Source organism: Aphelocoma coerulescens, chromosome 1, assembly GCF_041296385.1.
Source record: "Aphelocoma coerulescens isolate FSJ_1873_10779 chromosome 1, UR_Acoe_1.0, whole genome shotgun sequence".
Taxonomy (NCBI): Eukaryota; Metazoa; Chordata; class Aves; order Passeriformes; family Corvidae; genus Aphelocoma; species Aphelocoma coerulescens.
Window position 1 is genome coordinate 32,211,901 of NC_091013.1, and position 27,818 is coordinate 32,239,718.

The 27,818-nt window shown below is 37.0% G+C and overlaps 1 protein-coding gene across 1 annotated transcript in view; it reads left to right on the forward strand.

Moving 5' to 3' along the window:
• Nucleotides 1-19,146, forward strand: part of VWA3B (von Willebrand factor A domain containing 3B) — a 62,037-nt gene extending 42,891 nt beyond the window's left edge. The window contains exons 21-28 of the mRNA XM_069029133.1: nucleotides 3,341-3,459; nucleotides 6,268-6,318; nucleotides 7,485-7,704; nucleotides 12,661-12,781; nucleotides 13,539-13,663; nucleotides 14,848-14,985; nucleotides 15,528-15,625; nucleotides 18,796-19,146. Of these exons, the coding sequence (XP_068885234.1) occupies nucleotides 3,341-3,459; nucleotides 6,268-6,318; nucleotides 7,485-7,704; nucleotides 12,661-12,781; nucleotides 13,539-13,663; nucleotides 14,848-14,985; nucleotides 15,528-15,625; nucleotides 18,796-19,072 (1,149 nt within the window). The 3' untranslated portion in view covers nucleotides 19,073-19,146. The remainder of the gene's footprint in view (nucleotides 1-3,340; nucleotides 3,460-6,267; nucleotides 6,319-7,484; nucleotides 7,705-12,660; nucleotides 12,782-13,538; nucleotides 13,664-14,847; nucleotides 14,986-15,527; nucleotides 15,626-18,795) is intronic.
• Nucleotides 19,147-27,818: the final 8,672 nt, after the last annotated feature.

The window sequence follows — 27,818 nt, forward strand, 5'->3', positions numbered from 1 at the left end:
TGAAGAAAAACCAGTTCTTCTCTTTTGGTAAAAACAGTTCCTCTCTTTTGGTAAAACCAAGTCAAAACCAAGATCTGTAAGGATTTTTTTAACTGTGATTTTTTAAAAATATAATTATGTCTTTTTATATGAGAACATTTGAAAAGGTACATTTTCACATTTCGGATGTAAAATAGCCATTTTTCAAAAAAATTCAGAAATCCAATGATTATAAAATTGTGCAAAACAATCTACTGTAAATGTAAAACAAAAGACTTTGTGAATTTCACAAATCTCTTACATCTCATTTGTGAGCAGTCACTTCTTTTTCCATCTTCTTTTGAATATACCTAAGAGGACCTCTTTCTTCCATGTTTCTCAATGAGCAGCCCTTTGAGTCCTTTAGAGACAACCCTTGCAAAAAACGAAGCAGTCTGTAAAACAGACTGTCTATCTCTGAAAATAGTCTAAACTATGATTCAGCAAGTACTGTGTACAAGTAGTTCTTAGTGGCAATTCATAGGAACTCCTGGTAGTCTAGTTCAGGACTGAATTAAGTTCAGTGTTATTTGAATGAACAGGTGCTGTACAGAATCCAGACAGTGATCCATGGGCTTTCTTTAGATTCAGGGATGTAAAGGCAAAATAATAATTTTTGTAATTTCTTCATACCTACTCCATTAGTTGTAATCAGAGATCCAGTTTCTCAGGCAGTGGAGAATTATTGTTTTATGTGCAGCGGAATGCATTTTTCTGGATCTGAAGTTGAGTATAGAAAAGAGAAAGAAGGTTGAGGTTTGCACACAAGATGAAAGCAGTAGAATTTCTGAGCTACAGAACCCACTTTACCTCAAGCTTCAGCCAGTATATCAAGAAAATAGGGTGAGACTAGATTGAGCTTGAATAGGAGACTTTGAGGATCTTGATTATTCCAGTACTTTATAAGATTTCATTAAAGATAATAAATGTACAGATAATTTTGCATTCTTCCTTCTGGGATCTTAGTTTTCTTGGTGTGAAATGCAGACATCTTTGTTTGCTTTTCAGGGGATAGTATAATTTTTATTTTTGGCCTTTGCCAGCAGTGATGATGGAATAACTATGAACAGTTTTCTTACCTTGGAGATGCAGCAAGAAAAAATGTTTCCATGACAACTGTTCATTAATAAAAGGCTGAGCTGTTGTTTTCAGTTCTGTGTGATCCGTCAGTTCCGCCTGAGTTATTTCAAAGAGATTAATTTATTAAACTACCCATCCAGATTCATATTCAGAAAAAAAAAAATGACTTGGGAGCTTTTCTAAATTATGCTGTGGTAATTCTGGGGGAAACCTTCCCCGTAGAATCATGTGAGTGTATGTTGCAGGTTGTGGCATCATAAGTACAGGTTTTCTAGTCATGGAGTTTTGACTCAATGCTTTGCTCAAAAGAATCAGATTCAGCCAACAAAAACATCTTTCTTTGGTCTAAAATAAGAAAAATTTTATAGGGTCATTGTGCTTTAGTTTTGTCTTTAAGATTTTGAAATTTGGAGTTTGAAATAAAAGCCATTTTGAAACAAGTGAATTCTTTTAGCGTGAAAGTTTAAGTATTTAATTTAGAAAATGACAAAACGTTTTGGCAATAAAATTTCTCTGTGATTTCTATCAGCTGAGTCTGTCAAATTACACTTGACTTCGTGAGCAGAGTTCATTGTTCTCAAAGCACACATAGTATTTCAAGTTTAGTATTTGCTAAGAACACATTTCATTCTGGTTTTTGTCTTCAAAAATATAGTAATGTGTTTATGCTTGTCTGCCCCTTATATTCTATTCAAAGTGTTTTATAAACTATATTAAATATTGATGTTGCAAATTATGCTGTTTGTACTTGAAATTGTTCAGAATTTCAAGGCAGTGTAGAAGTGTGCTCCTACATGGTGAGGCCCTGCTGAACCTCTGTTAACTTGGTTTGAGTAACATCGTAGACAACAATCATGGCATTACGGAACTTGAAGAGGGGTCATCACTTCCCTGCCTTTCAGCTTTCAAATTCACCTGGAAATGATAAGTAGCCAGATGTCACTGCTCAGAATTATGGGCAAAGATTTACCTCATCTGTCCCCTGCAAGATACTTCACTGACATGTTCCCATTGTCTTTAGCTTCTAAGTGATTGTAAGATTAATTTAATATTAGGAGCTCTGATGTGGTCTGGCACCAATGTGACACAGATTCATTAATCAGAGAGATGATGTCCTTGAAAAGAGAGGGTGATACAAAGTCACACCACTGCTCCTAAAAAAATGATTTATACTGCTGTAATTTGGAATCCAGCTATGCTGAGATGATTCAAACACAAATAAAGCATCACTGAAAAATGTTCTCAAATAATTCTCTTTATTGCTCTATTTTCTGATTGTTTCTCTTATTCCCCCAATAGGGCTTTTAGTTTAATGTTTTTCTCATCTATATCCTGATCTCAAACAGGCACTTGGGGAAGATTCCCACTCAATCATATGCGTTGAAGACAGTTTTGGGGAGAGTAACATTCTTTTTCTTCTCCAGTTCTTCCTTGGATTTTTTCCTGTTTATATTCAGCATCAGGACACAGATATGTAAAATAGCTTTTCTTTTACAAACTACTGAGTAATTTAAGAGGCTCAAAGATGGTGAGACTTTAGACTGAGAGTTTAGAAGGCATCCTTCCTCCTCTTTCGTCATCTATTTCTACCCTTTTCTCTGCCTTTTGAAGATCCACTCTCAATTGTATTCATTTTTATTTTATAATGGAGTTATGTAGGTGTTGTATTGGGAGATTTGAAAAACACTGAAGTTCCTGATTCTGAAAAACCTGATTAGGTTCCTAATTAATCAAGGCAAGTTTCAGTGACCGATGTCCACCTTGTTCGCTCTTTGGTGATCAGTGTGATGGTGAGAAATGTCTTTCTATAGCCTTACTACTCTAATTCCTTAGAAAATAATTTCCTCCAGAATAAGAGCATTAAATACATTTAAATATCTACTGTCACACCTGTATGCTAGAATTAGATGCTAGAAAGTATGAGAGTGTTTTAAGGCAATAAAACCTGGAATATGGTCATGCACTAGATGTACTTGTTTCCTTCTGACTTACATTATTAGAGTGAGTTGTTTGACAGTACTGACTTAGTAGTTAGGAACCTTAATTTGTAACTTCTGCATAACGGGTTTGTATAATTTTAGAAGAACTGGCTGGAAACTGTGTCTGACATTTGTGGTGCTTAGATTTTTCTTTCTGCAGTCTTCCAGTGTTCCTTCTGGCTGTTACGAGCCTTGGCATACAGTCATTCTGGTGGAGGAAAATTTGTATGATAAATGGATCTGTGTCTTTTATTGTATAATAGATGTTACCATTGGCCCGTGTTAGCAATGACAAGAAGGGGATCTCACTAATTAATCCTCAGGCAGTGAATCTTGATGCCTATAAAGAGAAGCTGGAACAAGCAATTAAATCCTATGAAAGGCAAGTCTACTCACAAGAAATTTATGTTTGCAGTTGTTTCAGTTTTTTTCTTAGGTACTGGCTATTTCCTCGCACATGCTTTGCTCAATACTGATAATTCTGCATGTTGGCAGACTTTAATCCACCATCAACATGTAGGAGAAATGTTTATTTTCTTTAAAAAAAAGCAGACTGTAAAAACAGATAATAGGCAAGGAGATAATAAATAACAACATATTGCTCATTTTGTATTTGTTCAGTGACAAAAGCAAAATTCTGTTACTTTTTGGGAGCAAACTTAAAACCAGTCATCCCTCAGGAGGAGTCATCTGTAAACATACAATGCTGGCCAGACTTTTACCTTAAAATTAAGCTCCTATATCCATAGACTGACGCTTAAATTAGGGACCTGCTTTTTGCTGCCAGCTCTCTACCACCCAGCTATGCGTGCAAGAGTGTAACTGAGGCACCGATAAGATACTGACAATTAAAATTTGGTGGGTTTTTTTTTTTTGAGAGGCATATGTGTCCTACTTGTTAATTAAATGCAGAACTGAAGTAAACAGGAAAAAGGCATTAGATCTCTAAGCTACTCCTTTCCATGATCCAACTTTGTGGATTTTTTTGAAATAATGTGATTATTTGACTATAGTGTAATTCAGTAATCATATGGAGCTTTGACTAGAATTGTTTCAATAAATATTTTTAGGCTGCATTCTAATAACATTTACAAATGTAATTAGTTTATATGACCAAAACCCCCTTGATGACAAGTGTTTAGTCCTTGTTTTTTTGTTAATTCCACTGAGGCTCTTTAAGGTTTGAGGTTATTTTCCTTGGCAGCTATATGATCATACCAGTTCTTTCTAAAGCATGTAATAGCTTTCTTTTTCGTTCCTATTGTCCTATATACATCTTTTGTGGTAAAATCAAGAATTTTGGTTTGAAAATGCTGCTTGCTATGTCTAATATTAATGGAGTTCAGTGAATAAAAATCTTTTGTTTTGTTTGCTCTGTCACTGAGACAATACTGTTGTTACCAGGCTGATGAAGAATTCATAGAAATTGATTTGTCACTCATTTTAATAGAAGGTTCAAGTAGTGTATTTGTGATGGTGAATTCTGAAAAAAATTCCAGTTTTTCATTGCTGTGCCATACCACTGAATATTTTACATTTATTGACTTTGATTTTAAGGGAAATAAAATTGTTTTCTGGTTAAACTCTGGTAATCTTCTACTGACAGCATTTCCGTAAAACTTTGGTGATAAAGATTATCGTTTACTTCTGTTTTCCAACAGAGATCAATGTATTAGTGTATTTACAATAGTAGGATTGAGTTCCTACTTCCATGAAAAAGAGGTATAGAAGAGGTATAGAAGAGGTGTAGATCTGCCTGAAGATCCTTATAATTGAGAGTGTACAGATGAGATCTCTTTACTTTTCCTCTACATGTGAAACATCAACCCAGTCAAATTTATTTTGCTCTAGATGTCACAGCCCTTTTCTAATAACTGAATTTCCAAAAGCTGCAGTTCAGCTTTGTAAATAGCGGTTGGTCACAAATTTACTCTGACATATGTAAATGAAACAATACATCAGGGTGTCCAGGTTTCAAGCACAGAAGCAAACATGACCATATTTTCCCCCATGACAATATTTTCCCCCATTGGCATCAGGTTTAGCGGGAGAGAAGTGGTGAAGGCATAATTTTTGTGCTCTGGCAAAGACAATATACAGTATTAAAGAAGAAAAACACTGGAAGCTTCATAATGTGTATGATCTTGTATAGCCAGAAGTTTTTATAAACAAGTTAGTTATGAGTGTGCAGATTTAGAAGGATGAAATAGGCAGTGGAGCATGCTGAGACTGTAGATTGAGAATGAGCTAAGTAGTTTGTATTCTTAAAATGCTGGGATAGCATTCTAGTAGATAAAATGAATCATCAATAATTTAATATTCAGAATCTTTTTTTAATGTGCTTTTTCTTTTGTACATGCTCCAGTAAATCTGGCAAGATTACTTGTAGTCAATCAGGTTACACTCTGAATTTTTCCTAGCAATGAATTGGTTCTTGTCTATCCAAAGGAAATCTGGATTTTTTTTTCTAGAATTACTTTAATTAGGATCATCAGTAAAGGTTTATTTCTATAGCAGAAATGAAGTAATTGGGTGATGGCTTAATTGTTTGAGATGTCAATACAGAAAACAATAAACTAGATGATTTTACAAGATTTTAAAATTTATGTCTTGAAAAGCAAAAGCAGAAAGTTTAGTGGTGCTTTTAAAAGATCTCAGTACTGCATTGCTTTGGGATAATCACTTCTGTTTTCCTGTCAGTAGCTTTTCTTCATAGCCAGAGTTTAATGAATTAGAAGCCTGAATGGCAGAACTGAGGGGTACTCTTAGCAGGGAAAAAAGTAGAAATCAGCATTACTACATTCAGACTACATTTTCTGAAAATGTTTAACTGGAGGAACTGTGCAGTTTAACTGGCTTTTAATCAGTTTTGTTATTTGATTTAAATTGCTGGTGCTGAAGACAACCATCCATAGAAAATCCTGGCAGGAAGCAGCAGTGATTGCTGTTACACCTTCTATGACCCTGAAATAGTCATGCTGTTACTTGATGGAAGATACTGTTTTCCCATCTTCTCTTCCAGTTGATAATTTCATAGCTGAATGATAACAATACAATTTGATGATACAGTGTGCTTGGAATACAAATCAGTGCAGATATCTTAAGAAAGTGTGTTTATTTGCTAGTTTTGAGATAATCAGCTTCACAAGGAACTGCATTCCCTCAAAAACTACTTTGCTTTCTTTAATAGGCGCCTGAACCTAGTTATTTGGAGAGCACTATCTCAGGAGGAAAGAGAGAAGTAAGCTATCACTTTTGGTTTTCTAATGTGCCTCTGAAGGGCTGGTCATAGATATCTGATAGTTTTTTATCACTATTTCTATAACCAACTGGTTTAATTTTCAAGTATTTCATAACTATACCTTGCTTTCGAATAAGTATATATGATATGGAGTAATATTAAATTCTGGACATCCTTTTTGTGGTGCTGATTATTTTTAAAGGAAAGGATATGCATTCCATTTGAATGTTGCTTCTCTATCCTTAATCAGTGTCAAGTGCAGGGCCTTGGGAGGGCAGCATGTCATTGCTTTTGACATCAAAGTAAATCTTCTCTCATCCCGTAAAGAGCACTCTAGTGGCTGGTTTGTTAAGGTGTAATAAGCACCTTAAAAGCTTTTGTTGGTCTGTATATCACTCTGGAAGTTTTTACTACGTTAACTAGCCTATTTTTATATATTGATTTAGAAAATTAATGGCTGTTTAAACATCAGTGAAGTTAGCATCTGTTTGTACTAGAGAATAAAGTGAAGATCAAGTAATGAAAATGGGCCTGAAATATTTCTTAACAGAAAAATGGGAATGAAAACTAGAGTGCTTTTAAGAAGACATAAGCTAATGAGTAAAAACCCCACAATTCTACCATTAATAAGGAGAACTAAAACTCCATTCTGGTGCAGAGAGGAGATGAAGACTCTTAAACAAAACAGCATGTAATTTAAAAAAAAAGGGAATAGATGTCTGTTGATAGACAATGAGTTGCTCAGTATAGAAATTTGACATGGTGTCATCCAAAACGTTTAATTTTTGATAATGGATGGCCAATTATGCATGTAATGAGAAGACAAGTCATAGCAATTGCACAGTCTATTGCTAGAGGAGCATATTAATCACTAATATTGGTGCATATATATTAAAATATTTGATTTATTTCTAAGAAATTATGGCTCGGCCATTTGAATTGGTCTGTAGCTGTGTTTCTGTAAGATATATTAAAACCAGACATGTGTTAGACCAAACACAGCTGTATCTGGATGAAATGCAAGAATTTGTAGCATACAGAAGATAAATTGGTTGAATCTGATTCTTTATTCTGCCTTTACAATTGGTGACTCTATCTGTAAAGCACTGACATAATTAAAATTTTTCCTACTTGTGATTAATTTTTAAAAATATTTTTTTTTTAAGATTTAAAGAGGATGGGCCAGTCCAATATATACAGCACAAAGAAGTTTTGCTGGAAGCTTTAGAGAATTTGGGATGGCCAATTTCCTACGAAGATATAAAATTATTAGAAGATGAGATATTGACAGCATTAACATATATACAACAAGCCTCTGATCTTCAGGAAACTGTCAAAAAGGAAACTGAGAAAAGCTCAGAATCACACATAAGCAACAATAAAAAGGTAATACATGGGAAAGGATTTTTTCCCCCCTTAGATATTCCTCTTCACTATGTACCTCTGGAATATTTTTTGCCATCATGGCTGATAAAGTAGACATTTAGCATGATGCTAAATAAAATGGATAGAGGAAAGAAGGTAGTTAAACAGAGAGAAAGCTTTCAATTAGTTTTTTTAAGTACTGGGGAAGTAGAAGTTCTGAAGTTGCAAGAGCCACAGAAATCGAGCCTCTAAGAAATAAATTGCAGCAAAGGATCTTTATCTCCTCTGCAATGATAGCAGGAAAGAGAAAGAACAGATATATTAAAGGCAATTTAGATATAAATTATAATATCTGATAAACAGGACAAAAAGATCTTGTAATATTGGAGTAAATCTCTGTCATCTTCCATGGTACATTTCTTGTAAAAGAAAAGATGGAGAGAGGAGGTGGGATACAGCTTCATTTTTGTACACTAAAATTTAACTGTCCCTAAAACGTGGGCACACATGAAGTGGTGGGCAATCTCACAGCATTATGAACTGAGTCAGTGGCATCTGGAGCTCATTCTGAAGTGGACACCTGCTTTTGGCTAGGCAGAGATTTTTTTTTTTGTCTCTCCATTTCATTAATACATTAGTCTAGCTACTATGAAACTGTGATTGAAGTTAGTGTTTTTATATGTGTGTGTGTGTGTGTGTGTGTTTTCTGTAGTTTTTGAGATTTTTTTCCATTAAGACTGTACATTTGAACACATTTTAATGTCTTCAAAAAAAGATGATCTTGATTCATTTTACATTAGTTTAAAAATATTGCATTTCTGTTACAGCTATTTTGATTATTGATTTACCTATGCCGTATAATGTCCCAATACAAGAGCAGCAGAAACATGTTTATGTTTCATTTGTTGAGTGTGATTTTACTGCTGCCTTGGAACAACCAGTGTGTGCTCTCAGACATGATGTGATTAACATTGTGCAATCACTTATCCTGAGTCAACCTGCTTTAGGAGTCTAATCAGAGCAGCATCTTCAGTAATTGCTAATCTGCAACTGAAAGGCTTTAAGAGTGAGAGGCAGAAATGCAGATGTAATTAGAATTCTGTTTATGTGGTAGCAAAACAGTGGAAAAAATGAAAAAAATGAGAAAATTTGTAAGAGCGTTGTTGAAGGTTTTGCTGACTGTAATGCCTGCCTATGAAATGGGTATAGAGAAATAAGCTGCCAGCTGAAGTATATGAGCAAGGAAATAGCTGATCATGGCACTGAATGAAAATTTTCATTGTGACATGGTAGAAAAATCACAGTAATCCTGAAGTTCTACGCAATAAAGCAGACTTTTAAATTTCCTGAAGATTTTTTCACTAAATTTTGAATAAAACACCTTAGTTTTTAGCATCTATGGGTTCTGAATTACCTACACAACTTCTTTAAAAAAAATTAGTGATCCTTTTTAGATGTCCTTGCTATGAGAGCTTTCTGTTTAAGGCTACAACTGAACTAATGGTCTGCACTTCTCTGGGAGTTGTGTTCAGGCTGCTCCATTTGCACATATCTGTAAAAGGTGGGCTGTGCCAGTGCTGTGTTGGTGCTGGATGAAGGAGACATCCACCAGCATAGGGCTATGAGATGACTGAAGACCTCTTGTGCTGCAAGAAGTAAATGCTTTAGGAAGCGAGAAAACACATTTAGTTATTTTCAGACAAAGTACAGAACACTAAACATGGATGTAGGGCTAGTTGTAGTGCTAATTGTAGATTGTATAATACTCCATTTGCTCAGTTCTTTTTGCTGTTCCGACTAAAGCATGAGTTAACAAAAGTCTTCCTCTTCAGGTTGGTTTTCAACTTTCATCTAAGATATGGAAAATGAAGAATTTATAATTTTTTTTTTCTAATAAGTAGCTGCTTTGACTTAAAATATTTTATCTGTTCTGAACTTTTCATCCACCATTTCTTAGTGTTTTTTTCTCACTGAATTATAAAACTGTTTACAAAACGATGGCACCTAGTGAAAGGAATTGTTCAGATTGCCTGCCCACCTGTCATTAGACAACCTCAGTCTATTGGGGTTGTGGCATTACTATTTTCCAAATGTGGTAGATTCCAGGACAGTTTGGTGCTTTCTGTTAATGGCTGCAACATTTTAGTATGAGGTATTTATTTCCCCACTGTTGTAATCTGGCCTTTGAGCACAGTGGAGAACATTTCCTTGCATAGTAAATATTTCTGTTTCTGCATAGTAGTGGATTTCTGCAAGTAATCTCATGGCTTCTGCAGAGAAAGCAAGCTGCATTTGTTGCAAAGAATTAACTCTCATTAAGAATATACTTTTAAAACACTGTGTTTCACTAAGAATGGGCTGGAGTGTGCAGTGCTCACTCTTGTCTGTGACCCTGCTGACTGTTCACCATATGATTAAAAAGAACATAAAATAGTTAATAAGCATAATGTGTTTTGTAAAGCATGTTTATTTGGGTGGAAAGGGACCTCTAGTGGCTCACTGAGTCTCTTCTTTCTGAAAAATTTATTTCATATACACTTGATTTAGTTATTCCTAATGCAATATTTATTGCTAAGACAATTCTTTGCAAGAATGGAAATTCTGGATCTCCCTTTCATTTCCTGGTGTCATTTTCTTACACTCCTAATTCTTCCTCACTGTTTAACGATCACTAATCTCTATCTGTTGATAACTTTTTTGCATTCATGTGTTCCTAAACAGCTTGGCACCTCCTGCCTTTGTTCTTCTGTCTCTTTATGGAGACAAAGGAAGAACAAGCATCCCAAATAGCACAACTAAAAAGTTGTAACTACCTAGAGATGTTTAATCAAATTTTGCATTGTCACCAGTGAAGTAACCTGCTGGACAGAGACAGACAGTAGGTACAAAAAGATAGGCTCTTTCACAGAAATGGTCTGGGTCCACCCATGAATGGGCTTGTTCCCACTGGCAGCCCGGGAAGAGTAGTGTTTGCTTCACTCTGGAGGTGTCAGGATTATGAAAACCCAAAGTTTGAGCCAAGATACATGGAGATCTGTGGGTATTCTTCGTGTCTATTCTCACTTATAGTAGGAAAGTGCAAAGCCTATTCTTTTTGAAAGGGAATTTAAAGGGAGTAAACAAACTCTTCTTCACCCATTGTGGTTTAATGCATTGCCTTCAACAGAAGCAGAGCTAAACATCGTAAAAATCCCTGAGAATCAGATGGGGCTCTTTTGTAATAAAAATACTGAATGCCAGAAATGGGAACTCTGACAGTGTCTGGGTCAATCCTGCTGAACACCTAAAAGCTGTGTGAGAGAAAAGAGAGATGGATTTGAATTTAGACAGTGTTTCTGAGCCACCTGAATTCTGCAGGACTTGGAATCCTCGTTGTGGATGCTTGTGTCGTCTTTAGTATTTGGATTAATGTGGAGTGCTGGAAGTTGCCCAAGTTATTAGTCAAGCATTACAAATTAGTTGATAATAAATATTCAGCAGCAGCTGTCCTTTTGGTGCCTAAGGAATTAAGTAAATGCTTTACCCAAATACCTTTTTGTGTCTGTGGAACTGTAGGTCTGCTCTCAAATCAGCCTTTGTTGAGTTGTATTTCAAGCAGTCAGTTAAGCACTGTGAAGAGCCTCTGGTTTAGTCTGAGTTTGAAAACCCAAACTGTTGATATAATTAATATTCTGTAGGGGGAAAGAATAAGCTAGAAAAATCCCCATATATCTCCAATTTAAAATAACTCCTTGCCTCTTTTGTGTGTGTGTGTGTGTTTTCATTTTTTTAGGACTTTTTTTCTAGTGCTGTTTGTGATTTTTGAGGAGGAGTTTGAAAAAAAGAGATTGTGATAATTATAGTGCAACTGAGAACAAACAATTTAATCAAAGTTATTAATATCTCTTCCATCATTATTGACTGTTAGGGAAAATCAAGTATCAAATCAAATGCATTTTTGTAGGGAAAAAAAAATGTCATCAGACAAAGAAGAAAGTGATACACATCCTAGCAAGCAGGGTTTTATTAAGAGTCTGTGAGTTATGGTAGTTTTTCAGAACAATGTGTAGATCTGTGGAAAAGTTTGAGATTTCGAGTTGTGTATTTTTATGATTCAGAAGAACTGCGTAAGAGATGGATGCCTGCAAATTGTTCACGAGGTAGGCTAATAAATATTTCAAAAATTAATGGTGAAACTGATTTATTTAATGGTGAAAATAAATGTCACCATTTTCATTTAATGGTGAAACTGATTTATTTTAAGTGAGTTTTCACTTGCTTGTAATTTGTATTTGGGAACATTATTGTGATCAGAATGGCAAAAATAATTAGTGTATGAAGAACTCAAACTAGTAGAGCAGAATAATGGACAGTGGCAGCTCCAGAATATGTGGTATAATATTTTGCTAAACTGGAATGTTTTAAAATTGTTGAAAATGTCAATTAAGTTTTGAATTTATAGTTTGGAAATAAACTTTTTTCCCCAGACACTTGAAGATTTGTCTGAACATTTTTTTACTTCATATTTGATTTTTTAATGATTCATCCCATATAGTGAGGTGCTTCTAATGCAAATCAGATTATTATGAAAACTCTCCTATCTCGACAAAAGGAATGTGTAGAGCAAATTTTCTTATACTGCCAGAAGAGTTGATTTTTCCTTACCTCATCCTTTAATATGAATTGTGCAACTTCATAAAATTTTTTGTAGGAAAATGGTAGCCAGAACTATCATTCATCAAGGTAAATTTCTGCCTGAACACATGAAAAGAGAGGTATTGTTATGACCGTATAGAACAGGGTTTTATAGTGAAAACTCTTACATGAGTGCTTCCTGTACTTAGAACTATTCTGAAAGTTTTAAATATTTCCATTTTACTGTGAATTCTGTACAGATGTCATAGCATTACATTGCCTCAATTTTTAATTAATTCCAAAGAATAGATCAAGGTTGACTGGATTAGCTGTTGTAGAAGAAATAATTGTGTCAAATTACAGGGACTTGAAGAAGAAACTGTAAAGCTGAAGTCTAAGACAAGACAAAAATGTCAAATATTTGTGACTCACAAAAGCCAAAAGGTAATTGCAAGATCAGACATCACAGGATTTTATTATCCAGGTATCTATTTTTGTCCACATTTTCAATATTATTTAGTGTTCCTTAATACTGATAAAACATAAGTTATGGTCATAATTAGCTACTTCTTTTTTAATGAGATTTAATATTACATGTGTATATTCATGAAAAATAATATATTTTGTATGTGCACATATATATACATTTGTAAGAAGACATTCATTTTGTAAAGTTGGAGAGCAATGATATGTTTATCTATGAAAAGTATGGAAGGAAATTGTAAGTCAAGCTTTGCATGTGTTCAAAAAGATCACTAAATGCTGCTGCCTTTTTATTGAGTTTTAAGCCAGAATGATTAGTAGGTAAAACTGAGTTCTACTGTTTCTTAAGAAAAATATTCTCTCTGTGTATGTGTTTATTTTTGTGTTGCCTTTACTTGTTTGGTTGGGTTTTTATTCAATTACATATTTTTAACTGTGGTAGTAGTTTTATTATGTTAACTGTCAGTTTTATTATGTTAACCTGATCAGCTTACAAATTTCAGACCTGTGCTTGAAAAATACTTCATTTTCTTTTTATAGCATTACTAAGAATGATTAGTAAGGCATGGGTTTTTTAGGTACAAATGTCTCCATTGCCCTAGCACAGCTTACTGTAGCTAAATGAAAATTAAGAATGTATAGTATAGACATGTTTGACCTCAGTGATATGTGACAGCCTATAGGATTTTTTTTCCAAAATAATTACCACAAGGGGTGAAAGAAGCATAATTTGAATATTTTATTCTGTTGTTTTTCAGGAACTGTGATAAAGAATATCAGTTCTACCTGTGCACTTGTTGACTTCAGCAATGGGGAGAGCTGTGATGTCCCTGTCAAGTTCACTATACCTGTGGGAGGTGCTATGCCATGCCCACATCTGCAGGTGAAAAACTGTATTTTTTCATGATTGCAAATATGCATTTTATATTTAGTTTATTTGCTCAGACCTAGAATAAATTACAGATTTAAAAAAAATAGTTTAAATACATCTATTTATCTTAAAGAAAAGATTTTAATTATAGTAATATCATGCTATTTCAACATGAAGTTTTTCATTTGCTTGAAGCTTGTTTTCATTGTAATCCTATTCCTTTGTTTATTAAAATTATGTATTCTAAATTAATCTATATTGTTTTCTTTATAAAACATTAATATTTCCCCAGCCATATTAGAAAGGTGAGCTTTTTTTAGCAGAATTATTGTTTCCTAGCACATAGATTATAAATGTAAGAGAACATTTTATACTTAGTGTGATTTACAGCAGGTTTTAACCCTTTGGTTTCCACAGCATGTTTTAAATCCAGCAATTAACCATATACTAAGGCAAATAAGAGTAATAAAAAAAATATAATCCCTGTTCTATTTCTGGTTTCTTTTAAAATTTATCAGTTGACTATCTGTAATCACTGTTAGGTTTTGTTGGTGATTTTTATTTTACATACAAGAAAGGTGATGGTTGCATATAGGATATAGCATGGATCCATCTGTTTTGAATAAAAGAAACATGTTTATAATTGCATTTTTTCATATAAAACTAGAGACATACCTTTTTTTTCATCGTAAGATGGAGGCAAATCCTGATATGGTAGTTCCTGGTAATTCTGTAAGGGGACCATCCAACTCTAGGCACCTGCAGAATTTGATGTAAAATTGTGACTTCTGTGTTAATTTTTAGAAAAATATTGGATAAATCAGTTACGTATGGAATGATCTAAAATTCTCAAAGTTGGTTTAAAAGCTTATTGAAAGGCTTAAAATTTGCACAGAGTCCAAGGGAATGCACAGTTTGTAAGTTTCCTCATTCAGTTCAGCTTGCTAGCTGAACCCAGGTACATTTAGTAGAGCTTGGTCCTTTATTTTTGTTTGTGTTCTCTCCCTGATTCAGTGGAAACTGCGTGCTCCAAACACGCAAGGACCAAGTTCTTCTTTTTTTTCAAAGGTCCATGTTAAATCATGGGAACATGATAGAATGATGATTCATGTGAAAATATCCTAGTAGTTACTTTTTTTGTCTTGTAAATGTCACAAGTTATATGGCTCTAGCATTGATGCTTTCCTCATGTGCAGGTTGGAGACTATGTGTTTGCCAGAACTGGGACACAGGCAGGAAATGAATATTATGTACCTGCCATTGTCATAGCAACACCAGAGAGGGTGGAAACAGGTGACAAACTCTACACAGTACTGATGTTCAACAACAGGGAAGTAAGTAAACCTAGGAAATTATACCAGTCTGGCAATTTTACCATTATTCTGTTTTTCAAGAGGCAGAGAGAATTTTCCAGGCTAATGAGTTCACTGTCCCAGTCCAGGTCTCCAGCTAACCGGAGTAAATCAGATTTCAGAGTGCAATGAAGACCTCATGTAATAGACCTGAACAAAGAAATTCTGTAGGATAATTTATTCTTAAATCATACTCTGTTCTTTCTTCTTTAATACATTTGGTGGCTTTCACAAGTTCCATGCTTCTAAAATAAGAAACATAGGAAGTCTTAACACAGTCAGTATAGTCTGAAATTAATTTCATTACATTTGTTTGGTTTGTTTTTAAGCCATTATAATTTTACTGCATTTTTCATAGCATGTATTAAAGCAAATTTACTTTGTACTTGAACATTCTATATTAATTACCTTTATTAGAGGCTGATTACAGTTCCATTTAAACAGTTGACTTTTTATGCATGTGTATCTTTGTTGCTTTTGAGATTTTGGTTTAAATTAGATGAATGTTGATTGTGTTATTGCAGGAACACTGTGTAAGAAGCGAGCTCATTAAAATCAGCCAAACCAAGTATGCCTATTCGTGTCAGTACATAAGAACGGTGCAGACGGTGGATTATGAGATGTGAGTATGTTTGAACCTAAAAATACCAAATTTTTAAAATGTGAATCATAAATGTTGCACTTGGAGTTCAGCTATGCTGTCAGGTTTCCATACGTAGTACTCTAACTACAGCTATTGTGAACTGGCTTACTCTACACATGCAACTAAGTTTATATGAGAATTTATTGCCCTATTTTCATTTTGGAAACATTGGTGGGATGTGATGGTTTGAAGCTGAGACCCAGGAAGTTGTTAAGAGGATTGCTGAAAGGTGAGATGGAGTTTCTATTTGTTGTAGACCTTATTTTCCTTTTAAGATACTTCTTGTTATGTAAAGCTACACATTAAATTGCAATTTTTTTCTAAGATACTTGTTCATCTTCTGGGCTTAAATCTGGAGAATGACAGAGAGAGAACTGTGTAAGAGGAGTATGAGCCCTTACTTAGGTTCTGCAGAATTAATGTGCAGCAGGATGTGAAGTGTCCACTGAAAATGCAGTGGTTCCAAGTGATTGTGGATTACATTTTCGTCTTGTATTAAGTTCTAGTTTAATCCAGTTGAAGTAGCATTGATTTGTGACACCTGTCAGAGCACCAACAACCTCAGAGAGCTATCAACAACAAACCTTAGGAAGGACAGTAAGATCAGAACAATCATCTAGGAATATTTCTCCAGAATACATTCCCGACCTACAATAATTTGGGATTTAAAAAATCTCTGAAGCAGAATTGGAGTCTCTGTATTAATCAGCCATAATGGAATTTTCTTCCATGAATTTGTGCAGTTACTTTTTTGAAACCATGTAAACCTTCATCATCCATAGCTTCTTCCCAGGGGGAGTCCCACAGTTTCACATTTTGTGTGAGAAAACATAATTTTGTTTTGAATCTTCCATTTGCCTTGACATCCCACAGGATGAAGGATTTCCTCTTCCATGTAGTATGAGCACTGCTGCCAAAGAATTGTATAATCTCCATCATGGGAAGTTTATTTCCAAGAATAAACATGAACAGGACAAATCACAGAATCACAGAATTAGCTTGGTTGGAAAAGACCTTTGAGATCATTGAGTCCAACCTATGACCCAACACCACCTTATCACCTAAACCATGGCACTGAGTGCCACATCCAGTCTTTCCTTAAACACCTCCCTGACTCCACCACCTCCCTGAGAAATCATGCCAATGCCCAGCCTCTCTTTCTGTGAAGAATTTCTTTCTAATGTCCAGCCTAAACCTCTCCTGGCACAGCTTGGGGCTGTGTCCTCTTGTCCTGTTGCTGGTTGCCTGGGAGAAGAGCCTGACCCCCATCTGGCTGCAACCTCCTTTCAGGTAGTTGTAGAGTGAAATAAGTTCCACCATTAAAGGCAATTTCAGATCACAGAGTCATAGGCTGGGTCAGATTGGAAGTGACCACAGTGGGTCATCTGGTCCAGCCTCCAAGTGGGGTCGCTGTAGAGGACATTGCACAGAATTGCATCCAAATGATTGAATATCTCCAATGAGGAGGCAGCACACCCTCTCTGAGCAACCTGCTCCAGGTCCTTGGTCACCCACAGATGTTCTTAATTTCCATTGAAATGTTCCAGTATGATAATCATCATTAAAGACTACATCTAAAACTTATGGGTGAGGGTACCAGTTGTGGGCTGATCTATGGATTCTCTGAGAATGATGGAATGAAAAGCAACTAAGATTCAAGTCCTGTGATTCCCACATATTTTCTAGTAGTGACCCCAGCACAGTTTAAAACTCAAATTTCCACCAGCTTGCAGCCACAGCACACAAATGCCATCTCTTAACTGAGCAGAATTCCAAATCTTGAAACACATCAATGCCTTTTCCCAGGCCACAACATTGATATGACATAGCCTCTTCTCACCTAAAAGCAAACCTGAAGACCATGGTTTCCTTCTTAATGCATACAACCAGTTGGAAAGGGGCAAGTATATTACTGGTCTGAGTTCCAGCAAATTCAGCAGCAGTCTTTCCCTTCCACTGAGTTGGATTGTATTCTAAATGAGGTACCATATTAAGAGAAGATGTGATTAATGCATAAGCAATAAGAATAGCGTCCATTCTACATGGATGTACATGCTTTGTTGCATGAAAATGTGCTTTAATACAAAATATTCGCTCTCCAAAGAGAATTTATTAGCAAACTGACTTGCCATTTTTATGTAAAAATGAGGAAAAAGTTGAGTTATGCACTGGCAAACAGAGGAATTCTTTGGAGAATTAACTGAAATGAATGTACTAAATTGAGTTTCCATTAGAACCCCTTCCTTTTAAGAGGGCATGAAAGTGTGCTTTCCAATGAAACTTGCTATTTATTACATTTCTGAAAGAAATCCCTACCTCCTATGTCATACATCGAGGGGAACACTGCAGCATATTGCTCATGGGTGTGGACAGATCTAATGAGAAAGTGCTATTGAATTGAAAGTGATATTGTTGATAGGAACAATGTAAAAGCATAATTTAATTGGAAAAGAATCAAAAAGTCTGAATGCAATATGATATTAGAGCCTCAAAAAGAGACAAACCCTTTGTGCTAAGTCCTGGAGTAGTAAGGGATAAAAAAATTAAAAGGCATATCCCAGCTTCCCATGTTGACAAAGTCCATAGTGCATGTAGATGTATTACAATGGCTTGGCTAACTCCAGTTCTGACTTCTTTGGGATTGTCTTTTAAGGTTTTTGTGGTGTGTATTAGGGATTATGTGTAATTGACTGATCTTTAGAGGTACTAATATATCTCTCATGATTTTAGTATCAGACATTAGCAGCTGCTTGGGGTATTTTTCTGCCATCACTGTGGAAAGAAATAATTATGGCAGAACAAACATTCTGCAAATGTAGCTAACAAGTTCTATATGCAAAGAAAAACACTGTGTGATCTGGACCCACACAGCTAAAGAGCATTATTGCCCACATCCTTTTGGGAGTCATAAGAGACAGATGAGATTAAGGGCCAGAGCCCTGTTTTAGGCTATCTTTCACTTATTCTATAAGTAAAAGGGAAACTGAATTGTAGGATGTTTATAGCCCTGTCAAATGGTAAAGAGTGTGATAAGTCATTCTCTTGTCAGTACTGTGAGATGTGGAAAAAGGTGAAATCTATGTCTTGTTAAAGAGAAGTTATGATATGTGTGCTTTTAGCTTTGTGAATTTCCTTTTCTGCTTTTCTAGCCTGGATGGTGAGACCACAAAGCCCTGCCCTCTCCCACCTGTGGAAGATGAAGGAGGAGAAGAAGCAAAGAAAAGTATTGTAAAAGAAAAGAGGGGAAAAAAGAAAAAGAAGAGGACAACAGTAGACAAAAGGCATGCCAGGGAGAAGATGTCAGACTTTGATGATCTTTTGTTTATCTCCAAAAGTGAAGTAAAACAGAGAGGAAGAAATTCACTGTCTAGCAATGAGGAAGAATTTAGATGTAAAGAAGTAGCTCTGGAAAAGTATAAGTATTAGGAATTAAACAGTTCTGATGGGCCTTTAGCTATTACCCACACAAGGACTTGGTTTCTACATTTCTGGGTGTTAACCAAGTTAGCTTTCCCATGTCCTATGTGATGAAATTTTTTCACCTCCTTTAGAAACTGTTCTTGACACTTTCTCAGCATGTGTTTTCACAGCAAGGGCAAGAAATGAATAAAGCTATTTCCAGCATATGCCACCTTAATTTCCCTATCAGTTGTAGTAGGAGTAAGGATGCAGTGACACCAAACCTTAGTACCTGCTTGTGAGTAGAGTATATATTCCAGTCCCTCTACTGTTTGTTCTGTGTTAGATTAAAGTCTATATTGCAGGTACTAAATTATTGCACCTGTAGCTCAGTGCTTCAGAGGTTAAATTGCTTTTGGTGTATGAGCTAGCTCAGTTAAAGCTGACAGCAGTACCTATACTCCTTGTCACTCTGCAGCAGAGACTGGGCTAGTGTAGGCTTGCCATTACATGCCAGTCAGCTCTTCATTTTCAAGATCCTACTGTCAGTGGAAAGATAACAGGGGTTTTATCCTTACTTGCTAGGTGTACCTCCTTGTACCATTTAAAATATGTTCTCAACAGCCTCATTATTTATTTACTTCCAGAAGTAATGGGTTATAAATTCACTCAATCATCATGTTGTCAATCAACTTGATTTGGCTCCTCTGAACGTTCCTTCTGTGTTCTCACTCATCCTTTAAAGATTGCCTGCAAATTCCATTTACATTGCTTATAGTGGGTGTTATGGTGCCCATTACATAATGGGCATTTTAAGAGTGGCTTGATCAGAATTATATGAGAGCAGAGGTGTTGGGTTTGTCCAGTGAAAGACCATGGTTTCCAAAGGTGGGGCTACGTCACTGGAAATGTTCAGTTGTCCAAGAGCCTTCCTCTTGGACATTTTGAGATGCAGATGCTGAGGAAATGCGAAATAATGCTACTGTGATCAGCAAGTCCTGTAACTGATTCCATGCAGCTTGGAGGAAAGATTACACAAGACCAGTGGTTATCTACACATTTTAATTGTGCCTAGACTTAGCAAATAATCTCATAGTATTCTAACAGGCTTCAACTTTGTATGCAGGTTGAATATGTCTCTTCTTGTTACACCATCAGTATTGAGTATGTTTTTCTTCTTTTTCCTAAAGTTTGTTTTCCTTTACATATCCTTCTGTGTTTTATCAGAAAAGAAGTCAGAGAGGTGATAAAGATGTTAAGTAACACTATATGGTCATCCTCACATGGTTTCATTAGATACCTCTTTATCCAGTCTCTGTACGTGACTGTCTATTTCTCCTCTTTGGGTGTAGATAGTTACTCCATTTTCATACCATGCGAATGTTTCACAGCACTCTGTGTATATAATTTTGTAAGTTATATCAAATGTGTTATCTGGCCCCTGACATACACATCTATTTGAACTGTGTTAATGCTGGATTTCATTTTAAAGATGAAGAGAATAAAAAAACCGAATTTGCCTGGCATTGCTTTTTCCTTCTGCGCACCTTCCAGTCAAGTATGAACTATTAGTTTATACTTACTGCTTGGCAGCTCAATATGTGTTGAGCACCAGATCTGTGAGATTCACCTATGCAGGTTAACACTTTTCCTTAGAAGTTGTCATATTTGATTACAGTGATGTGGGTAGGTGTTAAATAACATGGATGAGAAGTTGGAAAGCCCTGCCATTTTAATGAATTATTCAGTTAGTCTCTGTGGACCACATATTAAAAATATCTGGTATCTAACAATGGACTTTCCCTTCATGGAGTTTTTGTAATGCTGAAATAAGGCTGGATATTCAAGTCAGGAGCCTAAATTGCACAAGTGAGGTAAAACACCCTGTTTTCCTCTTCAGACCCCTGTATCACTCTGATACAATTACTGCCTTTCATATGCTGGACACACCAGTGTTCATCAGAGTGATCCCTTTCCAGTATTTGCTGGATCCTTTTCCTAGTATTTGCTTTCATTACTTCATTATTTCTGGATTGTTTGTAACAAAGGCAGATTTTTAAAACAGTCAGCATTTCAGAGAAATGTTTTGAATAGCTGTAATAATTACTTTTGTAGTTAAATGTCTTGTACAGGAACAAGGTTATACTTTTTTTTCATATTTCTAAATGCAGTCTGTTAAACTGAGTTGATCTGAAAGATGTTTATTCCTCCCACGTACTCTTTTCATTGTAATATCAAATACCTAAATAATTTGGATATCTTTTAACTTTTGAAAAAGCTCAATAGTCCTGATCTGTTTGACTGAAGTAAAGGCATTTTCTTCATCTTTATAGAAATGTTTTCCCTATGTGTGTATTGTGTAATGCATTAAAAGCATTTAATGCCATCAGCATTTCTTGCATTTCCTTCCCAAAGGTTTGTCTTGTCACTTCTTATGTCCAGATACATATATATGCATGCACACACATATACAAATATATATTTAGTAATCTGACTGGGCTATGTTTTATAACTAACTGATGTGTTAATCAACATTTCTGCCTATGTTTCTGCTGACTTCATGTGTACATTCATCTATTATATGAGGATGTAAGTTCTCCTAAACTTGAATGAGAATTGCCAGATCCTGAGATGGATTTTTGTGCTCCCCAAATAATGTGGATTCAGCTACATCACTCTTATATAGGTGGTTGATGAAGTTTTGTACTTCCATAAAGCCTTATATTTCCACAGAGCTGTGGGCCCTTTATGAATTAAGGAGGCATTTTGGGCTGTTTCTGGTTTGGTTTATGCTCAGCTAAAATATTTCTGATTGTTAAGAGGAATTAACAGCCCATTCCTGCTGGTCCCACTTGCAGAAACAACATAAACAGAAGTGAATAAAGATTAAGTAATTGTGTTCATTATTTAACATATATTAGCTTCATTATTGTGTTGAAGTGAATTGTCTTATTTCTTCCAGAACTACTATATTTGAAACATTATTATTTTGATGTGTATGCTTGCCACTCTTACTGTTTCAGTTAGCTCTGTGTGTTTGTAAGAGAGCAAATGAAGGCCTGGCAAATTCTTACTGACTCTTGGCTAATGATTCTTAGTCTTGGTAACTCAAATAATACTATTTGATGTAACAAGATTGTTGATACTTAACTCTGTCCTTGGTTATTGCAATAATTGTTTTTATAGATGCAATAAAATTGTGTATCTCTTTCTGTAGAAAAATTCTTCTGCCTTTCTAGTTTTGTCTCTGTTCTGTAATGCCTAAAATCAATGTTCATTCCACATGACTTCCTTGTCAATTTTCTAAAATGTATATCTAGTAAAAACAAAATAAATCAGAAAAAATTTGGAATGAAGTACAGGTATGATACACAGTAATACTCTGCACTGCTTAATGCATTAGCAAATAATCACTATGAGAGCCAAAATCTCAATTTCATTTATAATGAGATGTGACTTGAAGCAATTATGCTGATAATTACTGTAACTGCCAATAGGGTGTAGTTGGGAGACCTTTGAAAATGAACATTTTCTAGCCTTTCCTGTGGCAAACATAGTTCCTCTGAATTGGGTTCAAGAGTGGAGCAGCTGTGGCACCTGGCATTGTAGTGGATTGGCTAGATCTCCCACAGTAGGATTTCCCATTTTTAGCACCCACTCGTTTCCCAGTCTCATTTTCCATCTAGTCCATTCAGCATTTGGAGAAGGCTATCATAATAAAGCAGTGTTCCCATCTGTTGGTCATGGCTTATTTAATGAGCAGTTGATGTCAATTCAGCTATGCCTGCATCTGTTCCTTACTGCAGCTGTGTGTGGCTAAGGGCTCCCCAACAGCTGCCAAATTTAGCTTTTGTTTGTCTCTTGATACCACGTTACAGCTTGGCCAGAAACATTCTGTCTTCTCTCGGGGTTGTCCACTCATGGAAAGAGGAAAGTGTGCTAAACTCTCTTTCCCCATAAAGAATGAAACATGGAGACAGCAAGGGGGAAAAGTGCAGTTCCATTGGTTTAGGAGGCATGTTTGGGGGTATCTGAGGGCAGAGGTGGAGGACAGTTCAGTCCAGATCCTAGGAGCAAGACCAGAATGTGTTCTTTCAGCATCTTAGGAAGAAACACAGAGAGCCTGTGCACTGGCTAAAGGAAATAAACAGCTTGTGAACTGTGTGTGGTGGGGAACACTCATTTAGCAGTGCAGCTTCCACTTTACTCATGGAAGCACTATGGCCACAAAACCTTATAGTATTTTAGTCTGGCAATGCTTTTGTATTGCAGACAGACAGGACACAGTCCAGAAATTTCCTGACACACACGGGAACTCTAGATTTCTGTCTCTTAGGGTGCAGAAGAAGAATCAGAATGCTCCTTTTGTGTGTGTAAGTGCTGATGGTGCACAGTCATTAGGCAGTTTTCAAAGGCACACTTTTAAGCTGCAGTGTCAAGAGTTTAAGTGGTAGCCATGGATGAAAATCACTCCTAAAACAAATCATAGTCAGGTCTCATACTCTATATATTCAATCTGTGCTGCTGCTTCCCCAACCTGTACATCATATACTTATCCTTCTTTATTCTTCTGATTCCTTCCATGGTTTTGTTTTCTGTTACACAAGTTCTTACATGATCCTTGAAAATCAAAGTTTGAAGCAAAATAGAGTATATGCTTTTGTTTACTTTGTTTCTTCCTGTTTTATTCTCTTTCATTTTTCCTCCAGCTTCTGGTGTTTTGTCAATCATTATGATTGTCATCATTTTGTGCCAGGAGGGTGCCTAGTAGTTGGTGGTCTCATTTGATATGACTAAAAAGTGACTTTTCAGTGACACAAATAGAAAAGGAAAGAAGATAAGCATGGGTCAGACAAAGGTCCGTGTAGCCTGGCCCCTGTCCCCAGCAGTTCCTGGAAGATGATTCCTAAAAAAGAGTAAGATCAAAGGTTGGCCTGTGAATACAACAGCTACAAGCTACAGACTTAGAAAATGAGAATTCTTAAATATACCTAAAATCAAGACTGGTTTGAACTTGTGAGGATGAAAGCAAAAGATCTTTATGCAAAACTACTGCTCTGTTAACATAGTCATTGAGTTATTTGTTCCATGATAAATTTCAGGGGTGTTTGAACTGTGACATCCAAGTTCATGGTGGGTCAGTGTGTTCTCTCACTAAAGATATTGGTTCTCTCCTAGCATCTTCCCTCTCCATTTCATCATCCTGGTGTTCATCAAGGTGTCAAACTGCAGTTGTTGAGAACTTCACCTTCCAGCTCACTGAAGTCTCCCTGGTGCTTTCCAGCTGTGGGAAATTCTCCAGAGCCTGGTAAAAGCAACATCCCCAGGGTTATTAGAGTCAGCATGGAGCAGTGAGGATTGGCAAGACAGCCTCAGCACCACTGCACAGAGCAAAGGAAGCCACAGGAAGGGTGCATGATGAAAGAGCTTGGGAGGAATGGATGAAGCTGAAGACAGGAAAGATTTTTAGCACCTGTAACTGGGAAATTTTAGTTCTTGAATCAAAAATAAACTTATGAATGAATACTAAATAATTTATGATTTTGCAGACTTACTTTGGAGGTATGAAAGAGAAACAGCAGCCGAGGGTCAGCTGTGCTGTTGAAGAGTATGAATATCAGAAGAGATGTGAATGGACATTAAAGAAATTCTCAAGCTTGACTCTGCACTTTCCAGGCAGATGAATGTATTTATCTTTACATCTGAAGTAAATGGTGTTGGAAAGATACATCTAAGCAAATAGAAACAGGGAAAATTAAAGTGTACACGTGTATACATTGTAACCCAGTGGTACATTTATATTGGGTGAATTCCAGCTTTTGTGGTAGTCAATTTGATTACAGATCTTTTTTGTGTTCCAGATGCATGACACATTTACAACTGGGTCTGACTACTGGGATATTGCTCTGCTTTGATGTAGCAGTAATATCTCAGGTCTTGTCTTTTCTGGAGGGAGTTGTGGGTGGGGCAAGGACAGCAGCTACCCCGTTCACAAACAAAACAGATCAAAACCCCCAAAAATTGAATGGGGTAATAAACCATCCCCAAGACATTCTCCCAACAAGATGAATTTTCCATTTGGATTTGCCAGATAGCTGAGCTCGACCAGGAAGGCCTGATTTCAGATTCTGTCAAGGGAGCATAACCAGATCATCAAAAATCCAGGTTGTTGCTTCATCAGAATGCCTCACACAAAGTTGGCAGTGGTGGGGTTTGGGCTGCTGAGACTATGCTCAGACTACGTCTTTCTGATTCTTTTCCAACTGCTAAGATGGCACTTTTCCTATTTGCTAAGGAAACATAGCCTACCCAGCAAAAACAACTAAACAAAAGCCCCCAAACAAACACGCAGAAAAGAACTTTCACCTGCATATGTATTTGTCATTCTGGATTAGGCCTTGGACCCAAGGTTGGGACTCAGCCCCTGGCATTCAGCACTGCATGAAAGGGATAGGGAGACAACACCTGTTACCTGTCCTGTTGGTACCAGCTGATAGAATGTCAGGAAAAGTGTTTGAGCCTGAATTCCTTTAGAAAGTCATCAGTAACCTACTCAGTTGTGAAAATGGGAAATCAGATCAATGTCCTATCTTCTGAGAAAAACTGAATCTTCGTGGAAGTTTGGATAACAAACCTTGGCTCAATCTGTACAGGTATGCAATGGACCATTTCCTCCAGGGCTGTTTCCTTGCTTGCCTACAGCTTGGCTGCTGCATAAATCCAGCAATGCTCTGAGAGAGCACATAGCTCCTCTTAATCACACATCCCCACAGCTCTGAGTGCTCTAGGGCCAACTGTAACCCTCTCCTGTTGATAAAATGAGAGTGTTGGCATCAAAACTGAGGTTTTCCTCCAGCTGGGAGGTGCTTCTCCTGGGAGGGGAGAGTGCTCGGCAGAAAAGGATGCAGGTTTATGCTGAGTGCTCTTGAAAACCGAGCAGTTAGTGATCCCAGTCCTCCTCACAGTGGCGCTGGAGCCAGGCCAACAGCATTAAGCAAGTGCTGTCTCTGCCCAAGCCATGGGATGAGGTTTGCTGATGCAGCCTTGCTGCTTCTGCAGAGACACACCTCAACCCAGCTCAGTAGTGCCCAGGTTTCAATTTAACAGCAAACATGCTGAAGGGCAAAATTGTGTGAGGGATGATTTCAACATATTGTAAGCTTGGTCTTCTAATTACAGGGCTGTAATAAAAGGTGAGAAGCAAACAAATACAAACATGTCTGTGGCCTAAACTGAACACCTGCTCTTTTTGCCCAGTTCTTCCACTCCAAAAGCTATTAAGGTTAGAATCTTAGCACTGGGAGTGTCACTCCTTCCTGAGAAAGTTGCCTCATGTATCAGTCCTTAGCAGGTTTAAAAGAGGTAATTGTCCATGTCCAGTGGCATTCCCTGCTCCAGACAGTTTCCCTCACAGGTAACTCAGAGCTGAGCATTGCACGGTCCAAGCAGCTGCCTCTCTGCCTCTTTTCCACATGATCTTAAGTTGCTTGTGGCTTTTGAGGAAAGGATGTTGGGAAATTTGTGACACAGACTTTGATATGTAGTCACAGCTAGCTACATGCACTGATGTTGAGCTCAGATTTGTGACTGTATGCTGAGTTTTTGCTTTGTCAGACAGTGATGAGGAGAATGGAGATCCCTACACACCTCATCTTTGTTTTACATTGTACGTATGCAGATTTTTTTTTTTTGCAAACAGATCTGTCAGTCCCCTGAGTCAACCAGAAGCCACCTGGCAGTGGCTATTGCAGCACTGATGCTGCATTGGTCAGCCCAGATAAGAAGCAGCCTACACTGGTTTAAGACCTACCCTACAATGCTGGAGCTACACAGATGCTCGTAGGCTCAGAGTTAAAGTAGAGCTTGGGTGCTTGCGCCTGAAAACAGAATCCGGGACAGCAGTAAGTAATAAATATCTGGGGATGATGACTTTTCAAGCCCAAAATTCTCCTCAGAGAGATCACTGACGTGACACCTTCCTTGGAGTGCCTTGTTAGCCCCTGCCTGGCGGCACAGCTGGCGCAGTGCGCGGTGCCGCAGTGCCCCTGCCTCTCCTGCGCTCTGGGCGCTGCGCTGCCGGAGCAGCTGCTGCAGGCTCTGGCTCTTCAAGGCTTGGACCACTGCTCTCCCTGCTGGCTGGGATGCTGTGGAACTGTGCTGGGAACATGAGAGGGGTTCCTGCGGGGAGACGGTCTCCTTACATGCCAGAAATTCACAGAATCACCATCTCCCCATGCTCCTTCTAGTACAATATGCTGTGAATCTAGTCACTTTTCACAGCTGCAGTGGAAACCCAAATTTTTAACCAAGAAATGTGTGAGGGGAGTAATTTCAGGCAATGCAGTGAATGCAGACAGCAAATACAGCACAATGGTTTTTTGTTTTCTTTCTACTATACTTCATGTTTTCAACCTTCTCTGCCTGTCTGCAGAGCCTGGCTTTGTTATGAAAAGTCTTTTCATGCATCCTGCATTCGTTTACCACCCACAGATGCTGCCTGTTTATTCTCTTCTGCTGTTTTCATTGATCTAACATGAAAGTCACCTTGAACTGAAAGAGCTTTGCCCTTGCTAGGTGTGCAAATTGTTTAAAAAATATAAATACAAGCATACAAAATACAGGGATTAAGCAAGTTTTTGTAGGGATTTCTGTTACAGGAAGTCATGGATACTGAATCTGAGTTGTCCATAAAAAGGCAAGATGTTATTGGATTTAATTGATAGGTCATAGAATGGCGGCAGACATGACACCAAGGCACAGTGTGTTATACCTT